Raw genomic sequence first — 27,753 nt, forward strand, 5'->3', positions numbered from 1 at the left:
ACTTCTGAGTACAGCAGCAGTAGCTAACAGAAAAATTCCCAAATACCTATTGTTTTAAAAACTGTACTCAGAAAGAAGTTATGACTTTTATATGCTTCACAGTCAAGAAAATTGCAAGACAGCCAGTTTAGTTAGATATGTAGCTGAGGATCTGTGCCTTCAACACTGTGCACCTAAATCTTTTAAGAGAAAAAAACTGTATTACTTTACTTTTTGTAGATTAGGTGTCCTGATCTACACAGCTGGGGTTTCAATCTCAAACTGCTATTCTTCCTTAATCTAATAGTTTGTTGCAATAAGGCTGATCCTGAGATTTCCTAGATGAAATTGTTTTTCCTACAATTAATTGAAATAACTGTATCTGAGTAGATGAGCTGCAAGCACTCACATTCATCCTTGCATCAGTCTTGGCTTTCACGCATGCTTAAAGAAATCTTTCCCAAGGGAATGACTGTTTAACCATTCAAGCTTCCTTTTGGAACAAAGCCATGACTTGTGTGCTTTGCAGGGGAAGGGGAAGAAGCCAGGAGAAAGGGTGTATGTAAATGAGATCTAGAGATTTCCTTGAAGTGCCTGTAATTCTTCTAAAAGGATTTTTAGGACCTTACAGAGGAGCAAATCCTTGCATTTAACGTTGTCAAGTCTCTGAAACAGTTCATTTAAGGAGGAGATTGGGATGATAGTAAGCACTTTCAGCAACAAGGGTTGTAGTACAGCTTTTGGGAATGTTCTGTGAGTTAGAAGTGTACACAACATTAAATAAATTCTCTGTGGAGATTTGCATAGTGGGGTCTTACTGCCCTTTTTTAGATACATTCACATTTTCTGCCAACTATGCAGACAAAAAACCTGACTTCTTAACTTTAAATAAGTATTGTACTGAATAAAGTAAGCCTTGCAGCAATTACCCTGTATTTCCTACTAGAAATTATTCATGCTTTTCCTCCTACTGTTCCAGTTCCATTCCTTTTTAGTATTGTTTAACTATGTGGTCCCTAATTAAAGGGATCACTAAGCAGATTTTTGCCAATGCTTTCCCAACTGCACTCACTCAGCAATCCCATTTTCCTAGTTCTTCCTAAGTCGCTCATCCCCACTGAATGAAAGCAGCTGCATAAGACAATCAACTTCAGGATATTTTTATTTTTAGAGCAAAAAGAATAAACTAACTTTTCATGTTTGTTTTTCAGACTCTGGGAAGAAGCCATGGGAAAGGAGCAATTCTGTTGAAAAGCCTGTATCTTCATTACTTTCTAGGTGAGCTGCATGGGGTGTCCCTGCGGCTGGCCAGCAGGCGGGAGGGTCATGCTGTCCCTGTGGCACGCGCACGACTCATGTCTTGTTTCATTCCATTGCTGTAGAAATCCATCAGTGGTGAAGAGCTGTGAAGCTAAGAGCCCCACACAATCCCACGTGTCTTCTAGGTACTGGCTAACTGCCTGGCTTCTTAACTGTCTTGGCTTGTCCTTTGGCTCATCCCATCATTCAGCGCTAGTGTTCGTCCTCTGCCACGTCTTCTACTCGTTCTCTTGCAATCTGCTTTGTCTGTCACTGCACAAAGTGTGGAGGTGTCATGTCAGAGGTTTGTTCCATGGAAACAGCCCCCTGCTCACTTGGGCATCACAGATGTTAATCACGCTGGAGCCAGCACTTAAACCATCCGTGTGTGTGTGAGTCAGAGATACGGGGCTGGCAGCGCTGTGCCACATGGAAGGCACGTTTTGGAACATCTTTCTACAGCACGTTCAGGGTGACCCTGCCAATAGGTGAAGCTTTCATTGCCCAGCCTCTGCAGAAATTAAAAAGCAAAAGCAGAAATGATCTGAATAGTTTGCAGCTGGGATAAGGGAAGTTATTCTACCCATGCAACCACAGTGGGTTGCATAAGAAAGGAGAGTGAAGCTTGGTGCAGTAAATTAATAAAATCAAGATGTAAAAAGGCCCAGCCACAGACAGGTCTTTCAGACATATGGGGTACAAAAACTAGCAGGTGTCAAAAGCCAAGAAACTGACAGGACTCCAGAAGTCCTGTCAGTCAGAGCAGCCAAGCTTCAGGATCAGTACCCACGATTTTAGTCACAGAGATTGTTTGATGTTGGACAGCTAAAGAGAGGCTTGCTTGCAGTGCTGGTCCAGGACCACCGAGTGTCCAGTGCCCTGGACACTGAGATGGATGGATAAACTGAATAAGGAGGTAGAACACAGGCTTACAAATGTTTAGTATTTACTGTGAAGGGATGTCCCTTATTTTACATTGTTAGGTATACAACGGTGCTGATGGTCTCGAGAGAGATAAGTTGCCAATGGCAACTATCTGCACATACTTGCTGCTTTGTAAAAAATGCTGTAACATGTTCTACCCAAACATTCAGAGAGATGCATCAGTGTTACTATAGCAAAATATAGTTTTTCCAGCTTTCCTAAAACCAATGAAACATGTTGGTTCTAGGAAATACATGAGCTTCAAATAAATAGAAGACCATTCCTTCTCCTTGCGAATGGGAATGAAACATGGGCTATTTAAAGCAGCCGTCACATTTCAGTAGCTATCTTCTATAAAGGCAGTGCATCCCAGGAGGAGGAGTTCAGTGGGAAAAAATGCTTTCCTAGTTTAGCACATGGAGTAGTGCTCAGCAGTAGTAGTGCTTGCTTGAAGGACTTCTGTGGGGGAAGCAGGGCAGGTTTCTAAAGCTCTCACTGGTGACCTGTTTCCATTCCTGATCACTTTGATGGCATTTGTATCTTTCTTAACTCCCTTAGCTGTGAGATGGTAGAACACATGTCAGAATTTCTCAAGAAAGGGTTGCAAGACCAAGCAACCCTCAGGAGCAGCATCATCTCCACCAGCCCCCAGTTTGGGCTCAAAGATGGTGGCAAAGTCATTTGAAGCCTTTGTATAGCATGGTTAGTTTTTCAAATGTTTTAGAGTTACTGATTAAAAGAAAAAGGCAAACAGCTTCTGCTTCCTTAATTTATTTTATCAGATGTCATCATGGCTCAGCCCACTGACTAATACCAGCAGAAAGACTGATAACACTCAGGTGCACTAGCCATTAGGGCCAGACTGGTTTTGTTTCTGAGTCAATAAAAAATTACTGTGATACATAACACTATCAACAAGCCACACTTGACTCATTCAAGTCTTCCAAGGAAAGGATTAGTGGGTTATTACTTTCCCTGTAATATTTTTCTAACCTGTAATCTACTGTTACTTTAGCACCCCGTGAAAGCCTAGGTTGCCAGGATAGGGCTGCTGTACAGAAAACAGACTGTGAGAGAAAACCAGACAGGTAGCTTGCAACTTGAAAATGCCGTAATAAAATACAGTGTTCAACAGGCTTTATCCCCTCAGCATTTCCTAGTCTGAAATCAATGAGGTTCCCAACACCAGGGGGAAAAAAAAACCTCACAGCATCTTTGAGGGTCAGGTTGTGCATTCAGGAGCAGTGCTGCTCTCTGGCTGCCAAATGCTCCTGAGCAGCACAATAAGGAGCCTCCTGTCCAGCACTCAAACACAGGTGCTGCTGCTCAGGGGTGGATTTCATCCACACCATCAGGTGGGTGCAGCTCAGCACACATTGCAAGGAACTGACTGGCTTTTTTATGCTTTTCTTCCATTTCTCAAGGATGAAGCCAGTGAGCAGCAGCAATGATGTGGCTATGGATGCCTTAGATTTTGATCGAATGAAACAGGTGAGTGAAAATGTCATCTGCACTTTCAGGGATTTGGCGAGCTACCCATTTTCCCCCATGCATGCGCTGTACAAGCAAAACGGCTGTTCAGTCTCCTGATTTCCTCTATAACTAGGTGCCTAGAGAAGGGCTAGCTGGTGAGCAGCAAGAGAGCACAATCTCACTGCTATTTCATCATTATGTCTGCACAGAAATGTGCAAGTAACTATGCCAGCATCTTCTGCATCCGTGCCTGGGAGTGCAGACACAGCTGTTAGTAGTGCTAGGCTCTGACCGGCAGCGGAGGTGGGGGACAAGCACAACCATGTTAAACTTGCATTTTCTTCCACCAGTTAGAAGGAAATTCTGAGCAGCTGACTTGTGTTTTGTCTCATCAGGAAATATTGGAGGAAGTTGTAAGAGAGTTACACAAAGTGAAAGAGGAGATAATTGATGGTAAGAAAGAGAAAAATTATTATTTTTCTCATCTTTATGACTAATTTTCCATAGATAAGATGATAGGAACTGCAGAGAGTTCCCTGGTGTTTTCAGACTTCTCTGAACAGCTCTGATTTACAGACACATTTGAAGAACAAGCATCTACCTTATCTGAGCTCTGACCGTAACACTGCGTTTACATCCTTTATTATGCTATTGATGAGCATTTTTACCACCAACCTATGAGAAATTTGCTGGCTGGTGTTTCTCACAGGTGGGAGGGTGAGAAAGGGCCTGCCTGTAGCCCATGGCACATCAATTTATCACAATCAGCAAGCGTGAAATCACTTGTAACTTGCCAGCCACACAGGTCTGGGATGAGGAGGGGACAAAGGAAGCTAACTGGAAATCCTTCCCAAAAATCTTCTGTAGGTTTCCTCCGCTTGAAGAGTTATTTCAGACCTTCACTCAATCATAGCTTTCCAAATAGCTACATATTTTTATAATTAATTGAAAAGTACAGCAGCTATACCAAATGTATCAGTACTTTGTTATAAATTGCTCTGCAGTTTACAACTGAAGGTATTTTTCAGGGCCATTACCGAAATGGACAGCAGAATTCCCATTTGAAGGCTGCATTAGGGCATATGAAGATGTATGTCCACACCCTGCACTCCCCACCTCAGATTTACAGGGAAGGAGGAAAAGACGAGACTGTAAAATAGCTAGAATCCATTCCCTGTCCCCTTGCCCTAGATCTGTGTGCTCACAAAACCTGGAGGCAGTTTGCAGTTGGAGAGACCCTTGTCCATCCCAGCAGCTTGGCCTTCAGAGCCTTCCTAGTTCATTCCAATGCAAAATAAGGCATTCACATACACCACAGATGTGACTTCTTTCAGTAGTACTGCAGTTTGCAAGCCAGCAGCTGACTGCTTACCCTTACTCATCCTTTTACCCTCCACTCATCCTTTTACCAGCGTGTACTTTCTGCAGCCTCTGTACTTAGCATTTTCCATCACACTGGATATAACATTATGCACTAACTTTCTGGTTTGCTTTTCTAGCCATACGGCAGGAGTTGAGTAGAATCAGTACAACATAATGATTGCAAAGCATTTGGACGGTACTAAGAATGCTAGGAAGATTGGATCATTTCTAAGTGTACCAAGGTCATGCAAGATGGTGAGAGAGGACACCGGCACTGTCTTTGTTCTTACACCCTTTTTATTAGCAGACTCAGCACACTTTGAAGCTTGCTGCTGCCTTGGATTCGCTTCATTTTACAAGTCTTAATCTAAAGATTATTAAATTTTAAATTTCTGGATTTTTTAGATTTCATCTGACACTGCACATTGGATTTGTCAGCCTTTTTTGTATTTTGTATTTGCTTATTTAAATGTATTACCTTTCTTTTTAGTAGTAGATAAGAACACACGTGAACCATTTGCTTTTGATAGATGACTTCAAAGTAATTTTACTAGTAGTCTGCAATGTAAATGAAGATCCTTTGCCAACAGAAATGTATTGAGGCATCACCAGAAGAAAGAGACATGTTTAGTTGTCAGCCAACAAGTTCTTTGTCTCAGAGTTATCACAATATTAAAAAATGGTACGTCGGTGCATCACAGTATCTGTGTTCATATTGGTAATAAACTGTTTATTGTCCACATGGCCCTGCCTTTCTTTGTTTCATTTGTCCCCTGAGCTCCTGCACTTCTGTGTCATTTGATGGTAAGAGGAAGGTGACTGAGACTCACTGTGGGGTGGCAGCTCTGCCTCCTGCATTGCAGAGCACAGGAAGAGAGCCTAAGTGCCTTGGGGTTAGTGCACTGGCAGCAGCCCTGCCTTCTCTCACAGGCAGGCATTCTCTCACCTGACCGGCCCTGTCACGTCACTCCTGAGCACCGCATCCTGCAGTCAGGCTGCCACAACCTCAGCCACTTTTTGCCAAAGTGAGCGAAGGACAGTGGCTTAAGGCTCTTCTCAGGCTACCACTATTCTGTACAGTCCCACCCTATCTCCTGCCATCACTGAAAAAAACACAGGCCTCATCAACTGCACTCTTGCAGGTTTCCAGTAATAAAAGGGAGGTGTTTATGCAGAACAAGGCTACTAAAGGCATTAGGTGGATGCAAACTGAAATCCCAAGCACAGCACTGCTGACTAGGGGCTTAAGGGGAGTAATTTGTTAATGGTGTGCAGGTCTTGAGCTTTATTGGTACAGGACACCAAACACTTAACAGTGCATAGCCAGTCATATCATCCAAGTCATGCACTTTTTTCCTTTACAGCTGTTCTTCCCACCAGAGTGATCTTGGGAATTTCAGCTTGACTTGGTCTGGTGCAAGTTTTGCCTGGCAGTCGTCTTGATACCATCTTCTGGTAACCTCATGCAAAAGCCAAGGGCTTGGAGTTCAGCTATTGAAATCTGTCAAGAATTTTCCAAGCTCCCTTCCTTTCTTCAGGCTTCCAAAAAGATTTTGTTTTAAAAGCCAGGCCCCGAGAGTTGGTTTTGGGAGCAGAGCCTGGTGCAGCAGATCAGGAGAGCCTGTAGTTGTCCCCTTGCTGGTGGAGCAGGCAGCAGACAGGAGGGACAGCTAGCCTGCTACAGGAGACTCAGGAGAGGAGGCAGGATGGGTCCTGTTTGGCCATCAGCTGTAAAATGTTACCCGTTTTGTTTTGGGGTGTTCAGCACTCTTCAAAGCAACCCAAATGCCTTTTAGAAATTGGTCTTTTTTACAGTCTCATTATACTGTAGATTAAATATGGGAGAAATGGGAGAAATCAGAGTTTAATGCAACAGTGAGATCCAGACTGAGACTGATGTTTGTTAGATGTTTAATGCCAACAGAAGGCAAGAGAGAGATTGAACGGCAAGATTTCCACATGGGAACTAAAGCAGGCAGACACTGATGTGCACCACATTGCACCAACCCCAGGACCACAAGAAGGAGCCATTCCAGTATGAAGAACCCAGACAAGCATCAGTAACAGCAGAGATTAGAATGCTCTGTTGTATAAATCTCTTACAGTAGCTCATGCATTTCCTGATTATAAACCCATTTAATGACATACCTGATGATTCCAAGTACTCTTCAAAACTGCTGCCACTGAAGATCACATCTGTTTTGTGAAACTCTCCCATAATCCTAATTAAGGTTCTCGAAGCTGGTGCTTGGCATGGTTCACATTTTCCCTCAGAATGTGGCATTCTGCCTAAGGTCAGTAATAATCATGTTGTACAGCCTGGATATGGCGTGCCCCTGTGTTAACTTCAGCCAGCTGCTGTAAATGGGATTTTCTTACTTTCTTCATCTACCTTTGCAGGCCTCATATAATTATGACGTCATAAGCTGAAGTTTGCACAGGGCCACTTAACAGCAGTGGGAGCAAAGTGTGTGGGGTGGAAGGGGAAGCTTGGCTGACAGGGGCAGGGGAGCAGTCCTGGCATCACTTGCACTGTGCTGGTTCCCAGCCCACAGCTCCAGTGACAGGGATGTGCAAGGTGGCTTATTTCCAGTAGTGGCTCTAGCAGAGGATTCCCTCCTTCCAGACAGTAACTCAGTTTCCCAGCTGCCTCTGTAGAGAAGGGTCTCCTTTCATACTGGGCTTGTTGAGCCACTGCAACAGGGCAGGCCACAGGCATCTTACATAGCAGAAATCTAAGGGGACATTACTCTCCACTCCTTCCTATCATGCAGCTATTTGCCACAGCCTTAGTATGCCTGCACAATGGAGATCTGGATCAATTCTTAAGCAAAGGGAATAAAACCATACAGAGCCCTAGCATACTTTTAACCCAGACCCATATGCCCTGTGGTTATGAAAAAACCCCTTCTGCCAACATTATTGGTAGTAGCAAAGACAAGTGCTCGTGGAGAGAATGGGATCACAGCCTTCTCCAGCAGCACCCCCACACACTGGAACTCTGTTCACACAGCTGCAGGCACTGCAGGCTTCCAGCCACTTCAAATTCCTTCTGAGATGGACAATGCTGAGCAGGAGGGCTGTGGGGCTGCCCAGGCTAAGCAAGCTGGGACCATGATGGAAATACTGATGGGAGGCAGGTGAAGAAGTGGCTGACAATTTTAGTTGGCTCATTTACACCACAGCCTCTTTGTCAGGCTAGGTTAGTAGTCCACAGGACATGGATAACTGGATCATGAAACAGCTGAGTAAGGGAACTACAGCATAAGGTCACTCATCAAAGAGGACAAGGACAATAGTCAAATTGAGGAAAACAGCATAATCTTTATTGTGGTTTTATATTAACTTATTAAGCTGGACAAGAGAGTTGAGGAACAGCTGCTAAAGACATGGGAAGTTGAATATGTGATCAGAGTGACAGCAAATCTGAAGTAAATCAATAAAAAAACTGAAATTCCCTGACATTAGCACTGATACAAAGAAGGTAATGAAAGTTCCCACACCAGTGCCTCCTCCTTTGGGAGAGAAGCAGCTTCAATAATTAAGACATAATGTCTTAAGTATGTTTGTCACTGAGGAACCAATGAAGGCTGAAGTGCTGGAAGAAGCCTCATTCTTGCTCTTCTTATCCAAAAGCACAAAACAGTATCTGTGAATAAACTGGTGTTCAGCCCCTGTATTACAAAGGATCTTGCTCTGCTGAGCAGACCTGGGTATTTATTTACCCAACTGCCAAAATCATGTGGGTGAGAAAAATGGAGAAGGGGGACATGAAGGAGGAACCCAAATTGCAGCAGGTTAGCTCAGCTGCCTTGTGAACAGACAAACCTGGCTCACTGGATCCAGTGCTGCTGAAGGAAGGAACAAAATTGTGTTTAGTGAGGGAAATCAGGCTTCCCAGGTCTAATCACATACTCTGAGGGACCAATGAGGCTGCACAATAATCCGTTTCTTTGTTACAGCCATGGATTTCCAGAAGAAAAAAACCCAAACTGTTAGAGGGTTACAGGGCAAGAGAACCCATATATATCTATATATATCTATATATATATCTATGTCTCTCTTTTAACCACTTAGTAAGGACAGAAATATTTTGCCAGCTTTCCATGGTAGAGGGAATTTACTAGATGGCATCTGAATTCCTGACTCCCAAGATACTGTTCTGCTTGGAGAAAGGTTATGTTGATTAATATTTTTGATGATACAGAAGTATTGAGGATAGCCAGAAGTTTCTAGTTGGAGAGGACAGGCAGGAAGATTTTAGTAGCCAATGGGGAGAGATGAAGGTTAATGTCAATAGCACCAAGTAAGAAATATAGCGAGAGAAACAACCCTATCTCTATGTTCCAGGTACATCCCCTCAACACATCAGTGGCAATTTTATATAGCTGGAGTATCATGTGCTTCCCAAATGTCAAGTTGTGCCCCTTGAATGACAGAGGACAAAAATTACCATTATTCTGAAAGCAGTTAGGAACAAATACCACCATGGAGATGAAGACATCTCCATGTCTTCACGGACATGTACTCCCAACTCCCATGCACAGAAAGGGGTGTAATACAGAGGAGACCCAAGAAAGGTGACTAGGGATGCTAAGAGTCTTGGCAAGGAAAAATTAAAACTAGAACCTCTCCTTTTCCCAGAGGACTTACAGTAGGGAAAAAGGTGAGATACATGAAGTTATGAATACTGTTGAAAAGGTGAATGAGAAAGGACCACCCAGTTCCTCCAGAGGCACATTCATGCTGCTGATCAGGGCAGTAGGTGGAAGACTAAAGAAAGGATTTCTCCTTGCCACAGTTCAGACCTGTCAGTTGGTGACAGTATTAGATCCTAAGAATGGAAGTTCATTCAGAAAAGGTTTAGACAAAGCCCTGGAATAAAGATCAAACAGCAGCTACTAAAATAATGTTACAGACGTACAAAAATATAAACATATATGCATATATAAAATCTCTGCTATTAGCAATTATTGGAAGTGAGATATTAGATTAGACAAGACATTGAGCTAAGAGCACCCTTGTGTTCTCCAGAGAGTATCATTTACTTCTGCATGCCAGTCCTCCCTGCTTCACAGTCCTGTGCACACAGAGCATCTACTTCCAATCTGGCATCAAGAGAAACCAGTCCTGAACTGCACGCACCCATGCTCACACATAACACACAGCAAACGTTCTCCCCAGTGGACGAAGCCAAAACTTGGGCTTAGGCTCTTGTGTCCCAGGAAGTTAATTCTAAGCCCAGACCTAAGGTTCACTTAATCATAGTTCACTCTAATGTAGTTTCTGAGGGTTACATATACAAATATCCTTTATTAAAAAGTATCAGTAGTCTAAAATTGCTTAATTTTCACACTCATCCTCTTGGTGTAAGCAGCACGCATCAACTTTAATTCAGCACACACAAAGATCCTTCTATTTCTGCAGAAAACTGAAGTTGTGGCAATGAACATACACACACCACTGCAGCAGGCAGACCTACCCTGTTAGCTTTCCTTTGCTAGCTTGCACAGTCTCTTAACCCTTGAATAAGGACCAAGAGTGTCATCAAAAACAAAGTCCCACAGAACTCGAATCCAGGACTGGTGATGTGGGAGGTTATCATAATATTCTGCTGCAATCTTCTTCACCTGGAAGAAGAAGAGAGAGAATGAGCTGTTTGGCTGCACAGAGTCAGGTGTGTTTCAACCTTGAGATTCAGATCTGATAGCACAGCCATAACCTGAAGTTACTTGTTATTGCTTGTGAGGTTCTGAAGTTCAGCCAAATGAGATGTACTTAAATGCATTTAGATACTTCTTAGCAGATTTCTGATGTAAGTTTTGCCTCACAGTGTCATAATTTGAAAGACGATGGATTCTGCCTTCACTCAGAACTATTTTGTCTCATTTCAGAGGTGGCGGCATCTCCACAATGAGATGCCTTATCCACTTTATCAATTGCCAAGACTCCAGCACACTGTATTTAAAGCCCTGTTTTCCACTTGTAATATTCTTCTGTTGAGGGTTCTGGGTAAGAGAAAATTAACAACTGAGAAAATGCCAGACACAACCTTGCCTACACTTTGTTTTCTCTCCATTCTGCTACCACGATACAAATCCAAGAGACATGTTCCTCCAGCAGGCAAAGAAAATTGCAGGGGTGGTCTGTTCTCTGCAGTCTGATATTAAAAATGCTGTGAGATCATTATTAGGTCACAAGTCTAATAAAATTTCATTCCTGCTATAATTCCCCAAGTCTTAAGACTGTTGCCATCAGAGAAGCATTGTGCATCATTGGGGTGGTGCTTGTAGTGGGAGTAAGGCCAGAACCGGGGGACAGAGAGGTTCCAGAGCTGGCAGGTTCAGGGACTGTGAGGATTCCCAAGTTATCAGTTGTTATTTCTGCTCCAACTAGATGCTCTGCTTTTTGAACACATCTATGAAGCAGCAGAATCTGTTAACTATAGCACACTTGCACAACTGCTTGGGCATGGTTTTACTGCAGCTCCACCTCCAAGACAAACAAAGTTCCAGAAAAGAGTAGTTTGTCTTGCTGGACACCATGACTTCTCCCTTTAAAAACCCTGCAGAATTTTACAGCCAGCTATGCTGAGCACAGTGCAGAGTTCCAGTGAAGGGTGAAAGGGTTACACAGAAATCATCATGTGGGAAGAGGGTATCATCACCACCCGAGGGGTAACGGTGGAACCTTAACACAGCATTGTGACTGTTTGTGAAAAGGTAAGAATCCCAGTGAAAGTTAAATTATAAGATACTATGGCTCCCTGCTAATTACCTCATTAATTCAGCTTCCTGGCAGACACTTCTCTATGAGGTAAGTTGGATAATGTACAGGTCTTATTAAGATCTTTCACCTCTGTACCTCTGTCCCTACACCCTGTGTTTGTGGCATGATAGCGCTGTGCTGGAGTTTGGAGATTCAGTTCAGGTCTGACTGTATTCTGTCTTTCACAGAATACTTCAAGCTTCCTAATTATTTCCTCTATCCTGCTTTAAAGCATTGATTTGTACTTCAAAGTAGTTAATTTTCAATGGGATTCAGACAATATCAGGATTTCTCCTTAGAAGTATTTGTTAGTAACTGGAAGAGAAGTATTTGTTAGTAACTGGAAGAAAAGTGATTTCCTGGTACCAGCTAAAATCTCTGGAGATGCAGATTTAGTTCCCCATGCTCCTTCTGTAACCCTGGTCAGAAATAATTTAATCTGGATTTTATATCCTCCCTTTTACCAGCTGGGTAATTGAAATAGCCAGAGGATGAGAGGGAGGACTATTTCTACAGTAAGCTCCCTTTAATGAAGGCTACTCATGAAGCCTGATGCAAACACAAAGGGGGGCTCAGATATCCAGCTCCAAAAGTTTCACTCCAGCTCTGACATGGTCATTCCCTAGCACACAGTTGGTTAGACCTTCCCTCCTAACTCCATTTTAGATGTTCTGCCTGAATTCTGCCTTTCAACTGTAATTCAGCCCTCATCTACAATATTCAAGTTCATACAGCAAGTCTACCATTCCTCTCTTCTCCAGAACCCCATGTATTTCTTGCCCTCTGCACCAAAACATGTTTTCTTAGGTAGTTACATTATTCTGCAGGGCTCTTGACCATGTTAGATTCTGACCACTACAAGAGCTTCAGGAAGTTTTCCTGTATTGCCCCTTGCAGATGGAAGTGGAAGGACAAAGATTCAGAGAAACCCATTCAGCTCCTAGGAACAATGCCTCAGGCTGTGTCCTCTGGCTCCAAAGGCTGACTGAAAAGCAGTATTGGCAAAGTAGTTAAAACTGGCTCAGAGAAGAGGCCAATAAACAGCCTGCCTATATTCAGCCCAATAGCTTCAGCAAACATGAGCAGCATCTTGTGCAGGCAGGCAGGCACCACTTGCATCGCTGGCAAGGTCCCTCTGCTCTGGGCAGGACAACCATGTGGGATGTACAGAAAGAATGGAGAGGGGAAGGTGAAACTGCATTAAGGAATGGAGAAAAGAGAAAATTTAATGAATGCAGTTAGAGGTGGGGCTTCTGAAGGATTTTCTTATGGAAAAGAAGGAAATTTGTTAGATACATGTTCCTATCTTGCTATCACAAGGCAGAAAAGAATTTTAAAAGAGGTTTCTCTTTTACAATAGAGCTACACAAAAGTTTCCCAGCAAAAACATCTCATTTTTGGTTATTTCTTTCGGCATCTCCATACATAAAACAGAATTATCACCTTATCAACCAGAAAATCTGGATAGTGGGAGGGCAGAAAGTAATTGGAGTTTAATGCAGGTTCCCTTTTAAATGCAACATCATATGAGGAGTGGCTGAGGGAGCTGGGGTTGTTTAGCCTGCAGAAAAGGAGGCTCAGGGGAGACCTCATCACACTCTACAAATCTTTGAAAGGAGGGTGTAGCCTGGTAGGGATCAGCCTCTTCTCCCAGGCAACAAGCAGCAGGACAAGAGATAAAAGGCCTCAAGCTGCACCAGTGAGGTTCAGGTTGGACACCAGAAAGAATTTCTTCACTGAGACTTGTCAAACACTAAAACAGTTGCCCAAGGAAGTGGTGGAGTCACCACCCCTGGAAGTGTTCAAGAAATGACTCAACATGGCACTTCATCCTATGGTTTAGCTGATATGGTGGTATTAGATCAAAGTTTCGACTCAATGATCTTGCAGGTCTTTTCCAACTTTAATGATTCTGTGATATCTGTGAAGTATGGTTGAGGCTGGAAGAGTCATCCTCTGTGTTACATTCTGACTACAGTACAAAACCTGTAGGCAGCAGTTTCCAGGTAGCAAGTTTTGTGGCCAGATCATAGATTGCCTTAAAGAGGATGGCACTGGGATTAAGTATTTCAAAATCCTGCTCCTCAAGAAGCTCTCCATTTATTGCATTGTAGGTGGTCCATTTTCTTCAACTCCTCCCCACCTTCTTCCTTACAAATCTCAACTGTAAGTCTTAACTCATTGCTAGTTTGTAAACAGAAATTGCAAAAGAACTGTCTGAAATTCAAGAAGAGCAAGTGCAGAGTCCTGCATCTGGGGAGGAATAACACCAGGCACCAGCACAGGCTGGGGGGAACCTGCTGGAAAGCAGCTCTGAGGAGCACGATCTGGGGGTCCTGGTGGACAACAAGCTGTCCATGAGCCTGCAGTGCCCTGGGGACCAAGAAGGACAATGGAATCCTGGGGTGCACTACAGAGAGCATTGGAAGCAGGTCAAGGGAGGTGATCCTGCCCCTCTACTCAGCCCTGGTGAGGCACGTCTGAAATGCTGTGTCCAGTTCTGGCTCTTCAGTACAAGAGGGACATGGAGCTCCTGGAGCAAGTCCAGCAAAAGGTGACAAAGTCAATCAAGGGACTGGACCATCTCTCTTATGAGAAAAAGCTGAGATAGCTGGGCCTGTTCAGCCTCAAGAAAAGACAACTGAGAGGGAACCTCATCAATATTGATAAGTATCTGGAGGATGGGTGTCAATAGAATGGATCCAGGCTCTTCTCAGTGGTGCCGAGCAATAGGACAAGATACAACAGGCAGAAACTGATGCCCAGGAAGTTCCACCTGAACATGAGGAAGAATTCCTTGCTGTGCAGTGACCAAGCACTGGAACAGATTGTCCAGAGATGATGCGGAGTCAGATGGGGATATTCAAGAACCTTCTGGACACAATCTTGTGCCATGTGCTCTGGGGCACCTCTGTTTGAGCAGGGAGGCTGAATCAGATGACCCCATTGCAGTCCCTTTGAACCTCACCCATTCTGTGATTCTGTTATCAGAGAAGGATAACAAGAGAATGCAAAGTCTGCAGGACGATTACTAGGCACTTTGCACCTGATATATTGAGGCTTTTCTTCAAGTAGATCAAGTTGGCAGGGTAAGAAATCATACCTGTTGGACTGAAACTTTTGTTCTGGCTCTGTGCTTGTAGAGCACAGTGATAAGACCCTAATCCTAGTCCATCATACCTGATAGGCACAAAAGTCAAATGCAGCCTAGTCTGTCAGCATGGCTGTTACACACTCTTTGTCCTGGGGCTGTACAGAAACTAGAGAACCTTATGACACAAAGCTGCAAAATTACATTTAGAATGCTCAAAGGCTTATTACAGAAGTTCCCTCTATAGTCCTACATCTCCACCACAGGGTGAAGAGCTCTCAAGCTAGCCCTCCTGGCCATCATAGGGTTAAAGAAATTTGCAATTCAAAACCAGCACATCTACCATGTTTTCCAGTCTTGTCTGTCTAATAAATCTGGTTTCATACCATGTCTTTTCCTTTTTCTCACAAGCTTAATGAGTAACTAGTTTGCCTCTGGTAACACTGCCACTTTTATTGCAGCTTCTAGGAGGAGTAGAGTTCCTCCTTCTTCTCCAATCTCTCTCCATAAGTATACTCAATCCTACAGACAATGAAGAATGGATGTCTTTACTCATTTGGTAAACAATGCAATATTTTATAGTTATAAGACTTCATTGAAAGACTAATCTAGTCTTAAGTCGACAGGTGTTTTTTTAGAGCAGGTCCTTCATTGCAGTGTTAAATTTCATGGTCTCTCATTATACTAGTGGGACAAGTTCTTACTGCACACCCATGTCACTCATCTTTAATATCCATAAGCTTATGAGCATAGCCTAATTCTTCCTCTTTCACATCTGTCAGAGTCCTAGGGTAAAGGTCTTTCCAGTGGCAAACACATTACTCAGAACATTCTGAATGACACACCTGTAACAAAGGACAAAGCTGAATTTACTTTCCTGATAAGCAAGCTGAAAAGCCAGTTGCTTTCCAAGATTAAGATCCAGTTATTCTCAAATCCTATTTCTCCCCCTGCTCTCAAACATGCAGGATAGATTTTTAAAAATAGAAATCTTTATTCCACTTTGTACTTGCCAATAATTAAAAATAAAAATAGTCTCACTGAGAGGTCATCCACATTACACAATGCAACTATTAGAAGTTCAAGTGTCTAAGAGACTAAATCTGAAAAAAACAGATCTTTGCTGAGTGAAGAATTTGCCAGAAGGTTAAGGAAAGTAGAGCAAGGTGAGGTTTCTTACCTGCTATCAAGTTCAAGATTTAAAGCTAATCAGAGAGGATCTGTTTCTTTATTTCTTTCCACCAGAGAGGCAGAGATTTTTTTTTCTCATTTTGCAGAAAAGAGTAACCAACTTGTTTTTATGGTCAAAGCATTTTCTACAGTAACTGTTTTGCCAAAGAATTTTCACTTTTTAATGGAATTTTTACTTGTAATTGATCACTCATTAGACTCCAAGTCTTCTATATAATTCTGTCAGGCAACAGTGATTGACAAGTCTGCTCTCTCCTCCATCAGCAGGGTGAGTCACAGCTACCAAAGAGCAAAACACACGCAAACACAGGCTCATGAAATTCAGCTAATAACCCCATCCTCTTTACACAGGAGGGCAGACACTTCCAGCTGCTGTGCTGCCTCAAGGAATTAGGCTGAACTATTTGTGGTGTGGGTGAAGAGCTTTTCAGGTCTCAATCAGGGCTGGAGCAACAGTCCCAGCAAGTTCAATTAGTCACTCACCTCCCTTGTGCAGGATACAGAGCTAACCTCCTTCCCTTCTATTTACATTTCAGTAATCTAAGTATCTAAGCCCATCTAACAAGTTTGAACATTTGAAACTAAAGCACATGCACTTCCCCTCTGAGCTATCAGGTGTACCAGTGATGGGAGTGCCTCACAGGGGAACCTCGTATCTGAATGTAAGCTGCTGTACCAGCTCCTCTAGGCCTCGCCAGGAACAGGCAGCGTCTCCAGGACAGACCTCCAGCAGCAAAGGAGGTGAATGAAACACTATTGCAGGCTATATAGAGGCTTCCCATACTCTTCTACACAAGAAAATCTCCACTTGATTTGAATCTCCTCTCAGAGAGTGTTTCTGTGATGGAGAACATGAACCCATACATGGGTTTGCCTGGGTATGCCATCATAGAAGCTGCCTGTGGTATCAGTAATGGGGAGGTCACAGCTCCTGAACCTCAGGCTCCTCAGGTCTACCTCCACCTCAAAGGATATATATTGCAGTAGCAATTCCCAGCTTTGCATCAGGCCAGAGAAAGATGTTTCCTTCCTGTTACGTCAGAGAACTTGTACGTAGGAGTAATCCTTCAAAGTCACGTACCTCTAACACTGTGAGCACCTGCTGAGGAACCCAGGTATTAAAACACACAAGAGCAGCCACATACCTGGAGGGAGATTGAAAACCATTCCTAGACACCTGGGCTTTGCAAATTTGATTCCCACAACTGATAAAACATAGACAAAAAGGGGTTTGCCTTTCAAAGGAGGAAAGCCACAGCACTTTCCCAATGACAGACCAGGCCTCCTCAGTTTCTGTGGGTGGGGCAGCAGAGCTAAAAGGAGTCACAGAGAGTACGGCTTTATTTTCTAGTGCTATCTGTGTCAGGCTGGAACATGCCCTAAAACTTGTATCATCTCAAAAACAGAACTTTTCTTTGATGTTAATCAAGCAATATAGTTAGCAGATTGATCATTAGACAAATTTCCAGTAGCAATTGCCACCTGCCTCCCTTTAGATGGGCCTTTAAACTTTCAAAGAGTTGAAACTTGGTGGCTGAGAGATGTAAATCAAGACATTTAAAGCCTTGTTGGAGGATTTTATCATGCAAAAGGTATTCCTCAAGCCCTCTGAGCTCAGATGTTCTAGTTTGCATCAAATAAACCAAATATTACAGCAGTTTGACAGCCATTTCCCTCAACCGCTGGCTTAAAATTAATTAGAAACAAATCCAAAAAGCTGTTTTCTTTATTTTCCCTTTTTTTTTTTCTTAAATTCATCAATTGCTATGATTTGGAGTGTTTTCTTTGAGACAATTTAGCAGCTTTCATAAAAATCCAACTCACTCATGCTATCCTTACCATGGGCAATCTGCATCCAGGAATGCTGGGGAAGTCATGATGCTCCATGTGGTAGCCTACATTGAAGGTGAGCCAGTTCAGAGGTCCGTAGTAAGAGTATGTCTCGTACCCTTTTAGGAACATGTAGTGTTCTGCTATGAAGTGCCCAGAAATGGGATGAAAACCCAAGCAAAGAATTGTACCTGCTATTAAGTAAATAACTGGTTTGAGCCCCCATAGGTAGTAAATGATGAGGTCTACAGAAAACTGGACGAGAGCATTGAGAACTTCCATCCGTGTAATTGCTTTGGGGTTCACATACAGTGGTCTCAGGCTGTAGAACAGAGGCTGGAGGAACAGCCAAAGCAGTTTCCGAAGCGGCGTGCAGAAAAACCAGCCCTCAAAGTCTGTGGGAATGTCCACGTCCAAACTGTCCCCTCCCAGATACCGGTGATGGTCAATGTGGTATTTCTTGAAGGAGGCAGAGTAGGGGATGCCAATGGGCAAGTTGGCAAAGACTGCAAACCATCGGTTCCACCTGGCCTGCTTGTTGCCAAAGGCCACATTGTGTGAAATATCATGGATGGCGAGGGTCAGGGAATGGTTGATGCAACCCCCAAAAGCATAAGCCCAGAAGAAAATCCATTTCCAAGATAAGTCTTTCACCAGGTAGCATGCCAGCAGCTGCGTGAAAACCATTCCAGATACAATCCACTTTAAATGTGGATCTGGGCCCATCAGAGTCTTGATCTCTGGATACTTTGCTAAAGGAAAAAATGTAGAGAAAAATTTGGTTAGATCATAATTAGGTAAACACAATCACCAGTGTGACTCCCTGGTTTTTATCACACTATGTTTGAGGCCCTGGTTTTATAAAATGCTAATTCCAAAACAGGGTTGCCACTATGGTGAAAGTTTTACTAGTTCCAGCATCATATCCAATTGTGATTGATATTGATATATATAGACATATAAAAAAAAAAAAAAATACCCTGATGGTCACTCTGTGGCATCATGTCCCTTCCCCACAATAAGCATTGCTTCACAGTGATGAGTAGTAATATGCCAAACCCCACAGGACTTAAGCTCTAAGAAACACCTTCTGCCATGTTTTCAATGTCCTTTTGTATTTTGCTCAGATCAGATGTTACTTTGCACAAAAGGGATACAACTGCCTTCTCTGTAGTCCTTTTCACACTGTCACACTGTTGTTTCAAACACACAAGCAGAGGAAAGAGAGCTGAGCAACAGGCTCACCTGGTTTTGCTCTGTGGTTAGATGACAAACACAGCATTTAAAAAAAATTCCTAATTATTTGAGTGTTTACCAGTGCTCACAAAACATACATTTCTTCACACACAGTAACATCACAATTAAGTCAGTAATATTATTAGGATTTTGTAAAGCATAGAAAATTTTTCTGTTTCCATGTCATATACCAAAAGTAGGCATAAAAGCCACACAGATAATCACACAACAGCTTCATGAGGCCTCACAAATACTGCAGTACAGTGTCAGAGTGATGCAGGCTAGGCTTGCCAGATCTGACTTGTGTCAGGCCAGGACCAGCTTACTGATCTTCAGTTCCACCTGCCATTCATCTGTCCTTAAGAAAGAAAATAAAATACAGAGTACAGCTTACCCTCTAGGTGCTGCTCATTGATTCACGTCTCCTCTTTGTGAATCCACACTTCTCACTTCCAGTATTAACTTGCACATGATTCCTTCTGCTCCCTTATGGCTTTTACCCACCAACTGACCTCCCTCCTCTAACTCATACTTTGCATTTCTCAATAATTGCAGCTTACACAGATAAGTGCATAGAGAAGTCACTCATTCTGAACCCTGAGGTTACACAGTGTGTCCCTGTGAGTTTCATTTTATGAGGCCCATTTTATGAATAGAAAAGTAAACATCATCTGACTCTCACAGTATAATACCAATACAATAAAATCAGATTACAATGACCTGCATCTATGCAGCTGTGTATACTATAAACAAATGCTGGAGACAATACATGCAATTTATGTGACCTTGAAAGCAGTGGCAGATACTGAGTGCCGGATGCAGAGAAGGTTTTTGTAGAAGTGAACCATGAGAAGTTTGCAGCAGTTCAAAGAGATGAAGTGCTACTTAAGGAAGCAGGTTGATGTGGAAATACTCTGCAGCCATTCTGACAACCTTTGAGCCTCTTGGCCAACTTCAGCCCAGTTTGACAGAAATTAGAGATTACAAAGATTGTACAAGTGCTGTGGAAGGTGAGGACAAAAGAGATATTCTCAAATCTTGTCAGGACAAGGAAGGCCAAGGTCACCATGAGGAGTGTTCGGGAAAGAAAAAGATTTTCTAAGTGGTGGAAAAGCTGTAGTAAAAGTTCGTATCTTTCTAAAGTCAGACAAATTTTTTTAATAAAAATCTCCAGAAAGTCTAGGTTTTTTTTTTTTTGTTTTGCTGCTTTGTTTTTGTTGCTGTTTTCACCATTCTTGAAATTTTATTTTTCACACCAGAAAAGTTAGCATGCCAGAAGTGGCATACCTGAACAGGTACCAAAATTTTACATGAAGTGCTGCTTATGCAAAGTTCACTCTAAAGTATAACAATACAATGACCTGGTCAGAACGACTGTTACAGACATGCAGTTTTATGTAGCTTAATGTCTTTCTTAGGGGTATCTGTCCAAAAGCCAGAAAACTCTTTAATAAATCAAGGCACCTCAAAGGTTTTCACATCATGCAGCTGGTAGAGATAAGTTACTGCAGTCATCAGAAGAGATGAAATGTAAAACAACCAAATCTGTTCCTCAGCCTGGTCAAATTGAGGCCACATTGACTCCCAAAATAAAACAAAAAAGAAATTTTAATGGGATGGGGAAATTGCTTAGAGATGCTTTATACACTCATTTGAGAATAATGGAAGTTTTTGATTATTTTTTTCTGTGGCAGCCAACAAGGACCGCAGATTCCATTTAAAAGGAGCAGAGCAGTCGCTGCCAAATGACAGCAACAGTGTGTGCAAGCAGCAATGCAGGCAGGTTGCGCTTATCGCAGGTGACAGCTACTAAGTAACTTTCCAGGGTTTAATATTAAATTCAACACATGATTAACTCCTCTCCAACAGTAAATTTTTGCATACTACTCAAACCACAATACTGTGGCTGTTTATCATTAATACTGATAAAGCCATCCTGTTTCCATGGCATGGAAAAATTTCAGGTTTCTCCTCATGAAGAAACCATGGCTTGGGCAGGGGGGTGGTGCTGGTCAGCTCACTGGAGGCTAAAAGCTACTGGTGGAGTAGCCTGCCAGAGACCTGTTGGTTCAGGAGCACTTCAAATGCAGAATGTTGAATGCTGACCCTTTCCAAACTTGAGGCCAAGCACTCTTCAGTGAGACACATGAAAAGCAGATTAAGTGATTCTGATGACTGCAATTTATGTATAATGTGCTGACAAAGTTGTGATAACACAAATTATCTCATTTTTCCCCCGTGTTCATGCCTTGCAGTTAGCTGAAAGAATGCTAGTAAGGCAAGAGCCTCACTTGCTGCTGAAATGCCTGGACATCCCTGTTAGGCTGCTGTGACAAGTGTCTGTAGGTGCTACACAAACCAGGCATCACCCACCTGTGTGAAAAAAAGGCAACAGAGAATCAGAGGCACAGAGAGAGGGCACATAAAGAGGAGAAAAACCCCAACCCCGTCATTCATCCCTTCTGTATAAGGTGGGAAGGGAGTGGGGTGGATGAGGGCATGGACACACAACACAGGACAGGACACAACACCCACTAAGTTATATAACTGCATGGGACCAGGTTTTGCCCTTTATAGTCCAGTGAGGAGAGACCCAGCTACTCTGGTGTCTACACAGCACATCTTCCAGCCTCCAGCTCATTGAGAGAGTCTGTTAGCTGAGGCCAGCAGGCAGCTTATCCACGTGTGCTGCTTCCATCTGTCCAGAATGGGCCACTGTACTGCCATCGAAGGGTGGGGACACTGGTGTAGATGTACAGCAGGGCACAAGGATGACTTTTCTGCCTCTAAGGTCAGCACACTGCCAAAGCAGCACAGGCACTTCAGTACAGTAGGTAAATGCAGTTACTAACTCTGCCCAGACAGTCTCTGCTCCACAATGATGAAAGACAGCATTCCCCACTCGCACAAGTCAAGAGAGAACAAATGCTGCAAATATATTTTCAGAAGGGTTCACAATTCTGAAACAACCCATCTACTGAATTAATTTTTCACAGAGATCACTCCACTGTTCTAAGCATCTTTCTAGAGGCAGGTCTCACTCGCCACAAATGCTTAAACTGAGAAATTAGTCTGACCGTATTTTTTTCCATTGATGCTTCTCTCTGGAGATCCAAGAGCACTCACCATAGCCCTACAGTGATCCTCAGTTAGGACTGGAGCAAATGCTCCTGGACAGGCCTTTGGTTGACAGGTCCTGCTGTTCCTCCTCCTCAGGCAACAGCAAATACCTTGTTCTGAACTCTCACTCATCCTCTGTCCTACTGACAGTGTCCCTGACAGGCAAGTCCCAGTGATGGCACCAAACACAATTTCTCATTGATGTGACACCACATACTTCACACTTGCACATCTTGGCACAAATGGAATTTGGAAGTGGACAAGAGCAAGAGATGTCCACAGAGACAATGGTGATGGAGGTTTAAAGGAGCAGCAGCCATGCCCACATCTCTGAGAAACTAGTAGTTAAAAGAAAAGAAACTAGTAGTAAAAAGAGAAGAAATTTAATTTCTTAATTTTCCTTTCTTTTCACACCAAGTGCAGCATACTGATATAGTCAAAGTGGACTTACTCCTCAGCATAAGTCACTTAGAAGCTTTGTTAAATGGAAGGAGGAAAAAAAGTCTGTGATACTGCTGTCCTGGACTACATTCTATTGACTATAGTCCTTGCCAAAACAAATGAAAGAGACACCAGGCACAGGATGTACAATTTACTACTCCATGTCCTATGCTGGAGCTGGTATTTGTGACAAATAAATAAAAAAAAAAACAAAAGAAGACAGTTTAGTGACATTATAGTATTTTGCCTTGTAGCAGCTCAGGTCACAAACATGCTTATAAAAGCACAGCACACCCAAGCACTCAGTGAAAGACGTGGACCAGCTGGAGAAGGTCCAGAGGAAGGCCATGAAAATTGTCAGAGGGCTGGAGCACCTCTCCAATAAGGAAAGGCTGAGAGAGCTGAGAATGGAGGCTGTTCAGCCTAGAGAGGAAAAGGCTTTAGGAAGACCTTATTGCCTTTCAACGTTTAATGGGGGTTTATAGGAACGATGAGGACTGACTGTTTAGTAGGGCTTATTGTGATAGGTCAAGGGGTAACAGTTCCAAGCTAAAAGAGGAGACATTTAATCTAGACATAAGGAAGAAATTTTTTAATGAGGGTGGTGAAACACTATCACAGGTTGCCCAGAGAAGCTGTAGATGCCCCATCCCTGGAAACATTCAAGGACAGGTTCGCTGGGGCTCTGAACAACCTGATCTAGGTGGTTATGTACCTGGTACTCAAATTATTTTGTGATTCTGTGATTAATTCAAACAATGTATGAGTCAGGACACAGGTACGACACACAGAAGACAACATGCATGACAACACCTTCTGATTTTTCACAGTCTCCTAGTCCCTCCACCATGCAAAATAATAAAAAACATTTTTGGCCTAACTAATTACACTGAAGTTTTATATGTCCACTGTGCAAGGACAAGTGTCTTAATCTTGTATTTGTCACCCACAAGCTTCTAAATTGCTTAGTGGTAGCTGGTCCAAGGGCAGTGGGTCACCCAAAAGTGGCCACCAGAGGGAAAGTACTGCAGTGGTGCCACACTGCCAGTGTCAACAGAGGTGGATGATGTCAGCACATCACTATGTCAGCAGCTGTAACCTGTTTGCTTATGTTGGTTTATTAGCTAGTTCAGAGTAAAGGGAGGTAGGGATGCTAGAAAGAGGGCTTCTAGCTCCTTCTGAAACAAAAACCTGCAATTTGGGGTAAACTGAAGCCTTCAGTCGCACTTAATACATTTCCCACAGAAGACCAAATGCCTAAATCAGTGACTTTCTGTGCATGTGATTTATTTCAAAGGTGGTGCCCACAGAATTGGCAAGAGCACTGGGATAGCAGCTCTTCTGGGTGTGCTCATCAGAGGACATGCACATCAGTGGCAGCACTGTGACCACATGCTGCAGCATAAAGGGCAAACATAGTTTCTTTGCCAGAAGCACATGTACTTCAGAGCCTTGATTTAAACTAAGGAGATGATATATTGCATATTTCAGCAGGTACAACTTATCAGAATTTTCATAAATGTGAGGTTTAAAAAGGCAACAGAAGAGACAGCTGGAAGAAATAGCAGATTAATCTCTAAATAAGAGAGCAGAGCTGGAAGTGATACTTGGATCAGCTAAATGCTAACATAAAATGGATTTTGGCTTTTAATTTTGTTCTACCCCTCCCCATGGGCTAACATCTCAGCCTTCCTACAGGATAAAGCACATACAAAACACTTGCACCATCTCCACTCCAAAATAACTTGCCAAAGAACTAATTACATAACTATTAAGCATTCTTGGATGTTAGATCATATTCAGATGCTCTTGGGCTATCCTGAGCAACACTGATTCAGCTCTCATCTTCACCAGCAAATAAGTGTTTCCCTAAGGATCCTGTGAGGCAAGACATTTTCTGAGCAACTGGCAGTAATTTTATAAAGTTAGATCCAACCCATGGCACAAATGTGATCTCACTCTTCCCATGTCAGAACATATTGCTCATTGCTTGCATTTGGGAAATTGTTTGCAGGTGAAATGACCATACATTGTATGCTTATGGTGTTACATGCACTTAAGCAATGATCTTTTCATCTCTCAAAAGTGAAAAGCTGTCAACACTTCCCACTGAGCAAAACCATAGTTTCTTCAAGTCTTTCAGTCCAAGAAATCCTTACTGACAGAAAAATAAATCCTATTTCCACTAGATGTCCCCTTTATGTTATATCTCCCCCAATAGCATTTTTGTAGCTATACAGAAAGGATAAGCAGATACAGATGAAAAAACTTTTCCATCAGGAAGGTTTTAACCAGGTCTTTCCCTAACAGGGCTTACTGCAGCATTACACAAATCCCAGTCCTGACACAAGGCAGTAACAGGCTTTTCACAAACAAGACAGCGAGAGAATAGCAATGAAACAATTCCATTTCATAAACTGAAAAGCGTGAATAACGTGTTCAGGAACATGTATAACGTGATCAGGGTCGAAGTGCCAGCTTGGCAAGAGATCTCCCCTGGAACTCAGAAGCAGTTGCACCCAGACAGTACTAAGCACAAGCTACATTTTAATACCTAGATACTACAAAGAGATAAGAGAGAAAGTATCTCCTCTCCCTTGTGCAAAATGTTGATCTATTTGCTGGTATAATTATAACCATTAGGAATCACAACCCTCATCTAGTGCAACAGTGTCCTGCCACAAAGCCAGTTTCCAGCCAGCCCAGTTGATAAACACAGCTCACAGCTCTGCAGCTCAACTGGAACCAGTTGCCCAGAGAAGCTGTGGATGGGCCATCCCTGGAAGAGTTCAAGGACAGGTTGGATGGAGCTCTGAGCAACCTGAGCTAGCAAAAGATGTCCCTGCCCATGGTAGGGAGACTGGACTCACAGAGTTGTCATTCAGATGCAGTCACTGACTACAAAAGTCTTACAGACAGCTGGGCTACAAATTCTTAAGCCAAGATAAACAACGTTGTGATGAACTTTTTATACCTCTCAGATGCTCTATAGGAACATATTGGGACAACAGCCCAAAGAAACACCACTTTTGTAGAAAGAAACTGCCTTATATGTTTTTCAGTTAGCCCATTTTTTTTCGTAATAGATCATTTCCATTTGCATTTAAATCCAAGTAGCCATGCCTGAGAGAGACCAACATTTTAAAAAGCTGCAGCCCAAACACAGAACAATCAAGTTTCAGTGCTTAGCAACTAAATCATTAACCTATTGGGAAGGAAATACTTCTTCTACGAGCATGGAATGCTGTCCCCAAGGCATTGCTGTGTATAAAAATGTAAAATACATGGATTTTTATAGATTTTTGTTTATATGTATGTAAGATTCTTACTGTCTAGTCTAGCTTAATAAACAGTAAGCACTTTGATATGTATATACTCTGGGTACTAGGTGACCTTAGGCTTTGAATAATAGAGTGAGGATCGTTATACAAATATTATGTGGGATATTATGATGGTTTCAGTAACTTTTGGTAACATTTTGGTATTTATGACACTAGTTTTATAATCCATTCTGCCTCATCAGACACAGATCATTCATGTCTTTCTTCCCATGTTGTATTTCTCTCTGCCCTTCCTTCTACTCCCACAGCTGGGGCAGGGGAAGCTGAAAAGAAGAAGATGGCACTTGATTCCAATTGCTTGTTCTTAACCCCAAGAGGGGGTGGGCAAAACCTCTGCAAGTGTGCAGCTGAAAAGTCATAAAAGGAGTTTGCTGCAACAAGGGAGTCCAAGTACATCCTTACAGCTTCACCATGATTTGCAGTCCCCATTCTATAGCACAACCAAAAAGGCAAGAGAGCAGCAAGGGCAGAGACCCACCATACACACTCCTATCCTTGGCTCACCAAAATGTAGTCCCTTTGACTGAAGGGATGAGGAGCACGACACCAAGAAGCGTCATTTTCTATACTGACATCATTTGTCTATCATGATTACACAGTACAATAATTGTTATTTTCCTGGATGCAGTTCAAACCTGGACGTGGATATTCCACCACTGCAACTATACCGGAAATGTTTTTGTAATTTAGATTAATAATGGATTAATCTGTAAGATTGTGGGGGAGTTAAAAAACTGCACCCAATTAGCATATACCTCGTGCAGCAACTCAGCCAGAAACTCCACTGCCTTTTTATAAAAGTTCTTTAAAAACTTTATTCACCTCGTTAGAGAGAAGAAAACAACCAACTCACCCAAATGAAAAGAGGGGGGAAAAATCAAAATCTTCTTTATTAATAAAATGTTGAAAACGCATTTTCAGGAGATACGCAACAATATTGTGACGATTGTGAATTGTCAGATCTTCTCAGAAACGGTCTTCAGAATAGCCCAAACCCCACAAAAATAAACCTCCCGACCCACCACACTCCTGTGCACAGTTAAGCGCTGCGTGTACAACACGAAAATACAGGAGTGTACCTTGTCCCCGACAAGCAGCGGGCACTTGCTATTGTTCTCTCGCACAGCTCACCCGCATGCCCGTTTACTTTCATGCACAACCAAGGCACCGGGAACACGCGCCCGCAGGAGGGCTCCCAGCCCGCGCCCCGGGCACACCTGGCAGAGCCGCGCCCGCCAGGACCCCCCGCCGGCAGCGGCGGTGCGGGCAGGCGGCCGCCGGGCACAGCCCCTGCCGCCCCTCCGCCGCTGCCGCCCGGTGACCCGGCTCGGCGCAGCGGGGCTCGGTTCGGCCGCCGGCATCCCCGCCGCTGCCTCCAGAAGGCACAGAGTTGAGAGCGCTACATTCCTCGGGGGAAACCCCCCATAGCCCACCGGGCTGCGGCCCTCGCTCTCCGCAGCCTGGACACCACCCCGAGCCGCACCGACACCGGCGGTCCCGGCGCGGACCCCTCCACCCCGCCCGTCCCTTCCCGTCCAGGAGCGCAGCCCAGCCCGGCTGCCCGAGCGGCCGCCCCCGAGCTCCCCGTCGTACCCAAGATCTCCTTCCTGCGCTGCGTGTGGGGCTGCTCCGTGTAGACCCACTCGAAGTCCTCGCGGGTGACACGGTTCCCCATGGCTCCCGCTGCACCCCGCGCCG

At 43.4% G+C, this 27,753-nt stretch overlaps 2 protein-coding genes across 10 annotated transcripts in view; one reads left to right on the top strand and one right to left on the bottom strand.

The window, feature by feature from the left end:
* Window positions 1–5,781, top strand: part of EVL (Enah/Vasp-like) — a 147,935-nt gene extending 142,154 nt beyond the window's left edge. For 2 of the 3 annotated variants that reach the window (XM_069018251.1, XM_069018248.1), the window contains exons 10-14: window positions 1,191–1,257; window positions 1,362–1,424; window positions 3,627–3,693; window positions 4,071–4,128; window positions 5,175–5,781. In XM_069018251.1, the coding sequence (XP_068874352.1) occupies window positions 1,191–1,257; window positions 1,362–1,424; window positions 3,627–3,693; window positions 4,071–4,128; window positions 5,175–5,212 (293 nt within the window). In that variant the 3' untranslated portion in view covers window positions 5,213–5,781. The remainder of the gene's footprint in view (window positions 1–1,190; window positions 1,258–1,361; window positions 1,425–3,626; window positions 3,694–4,070; window positions 4,129–5,174) is intronic. The other variant, XM_069018252.1, reaches the window with a different exon arrangement.
* On the bottom strand, window positions 1,431–27,753 carry DEGS2 (delta 4-desaturase, sphingolipid 2). Of its 7 annotated transcripts, none has more exons than XM_069018256.1 (5): window positions 27,649–27,753; window positions 17,927–18,669; window positions 17,169–17,189; window positions 10,520–10,667; window positions 1,431–1,789 (listed from the first exon to the last, which is right to left on the bottom strand). In XM_069018256.1, the coding sequence occupies exons 1-4, from the start codon at window positions 27,728–27,730 to the stop codon at window positions 10,524–10,526; spliced, it is 990 nt and encodes a 329-aa protein (XP_068874357.1). In that variant the 5' UTR covers window positions 27,731–27,753; the 3' UTR covers window positions 1,431–1,789; window positions 10,520–10,523. The 7 variants fall into 7 exon arrangements, with proteins under 7 accessions (XP_068874357.1, XP_068874359.1, XP_068874355.1 ...); XM_069018258.1 differs by lacking the exon at window positions 1,431–1,789 and having other exon boundaries at window positions 8,342–10,667; window positions 17,927–17,982; window positions 18,109–18,669; XM_069018254.1 differs by lacking the exon at window positions 1,431–1,789 and adding an exon at window positions 8,342–8,885.

The sequence above is a fragment of the Aphelocoma coerulescens genome, chromosome 5 (assembly GCF_041296385.1).
Source record: "Aphelocoma coerulescens isolate FSJ_1873_10779 chromosome 5, UR_Acoe_1.0, whole genome shotgun sequence".
NCBI classification, from domain to species: Eukaryota; Metazoa; Chordata; class Aves; order Passeriformes; family Corvidae; genus Aphelocoma; species Aphelocoma coerulescens.

What these genes read in the sequence shown, in the direction of transcription:
- DEGS2 (XM_069018256.1), bottom strand. Translation starts at nt 27,730, where the DNA reads ATGGGGAACCGTGTCACCCGCGAGGACTTCGAGTGGGTCTACACGGAG. An exon ending in CTGGATGCAGATTGCCCATG is followed by an intron (nt 17,190 to 17,926) that starts GTAAGGATAGCA and finishes TGGGTTCCTCAG; the next exon opens with CAGGTGCTCACAGTGTTAGA. An exon ending in AGGTGCTCACAGTGTTAGAG is followed by an intron (nt 10,668 to 17,168) that starts GTACGTGACTTT and finishes TTCTTCTTCCAG; the next exon opens with GTGAAGAAGATTGCAGCAGA.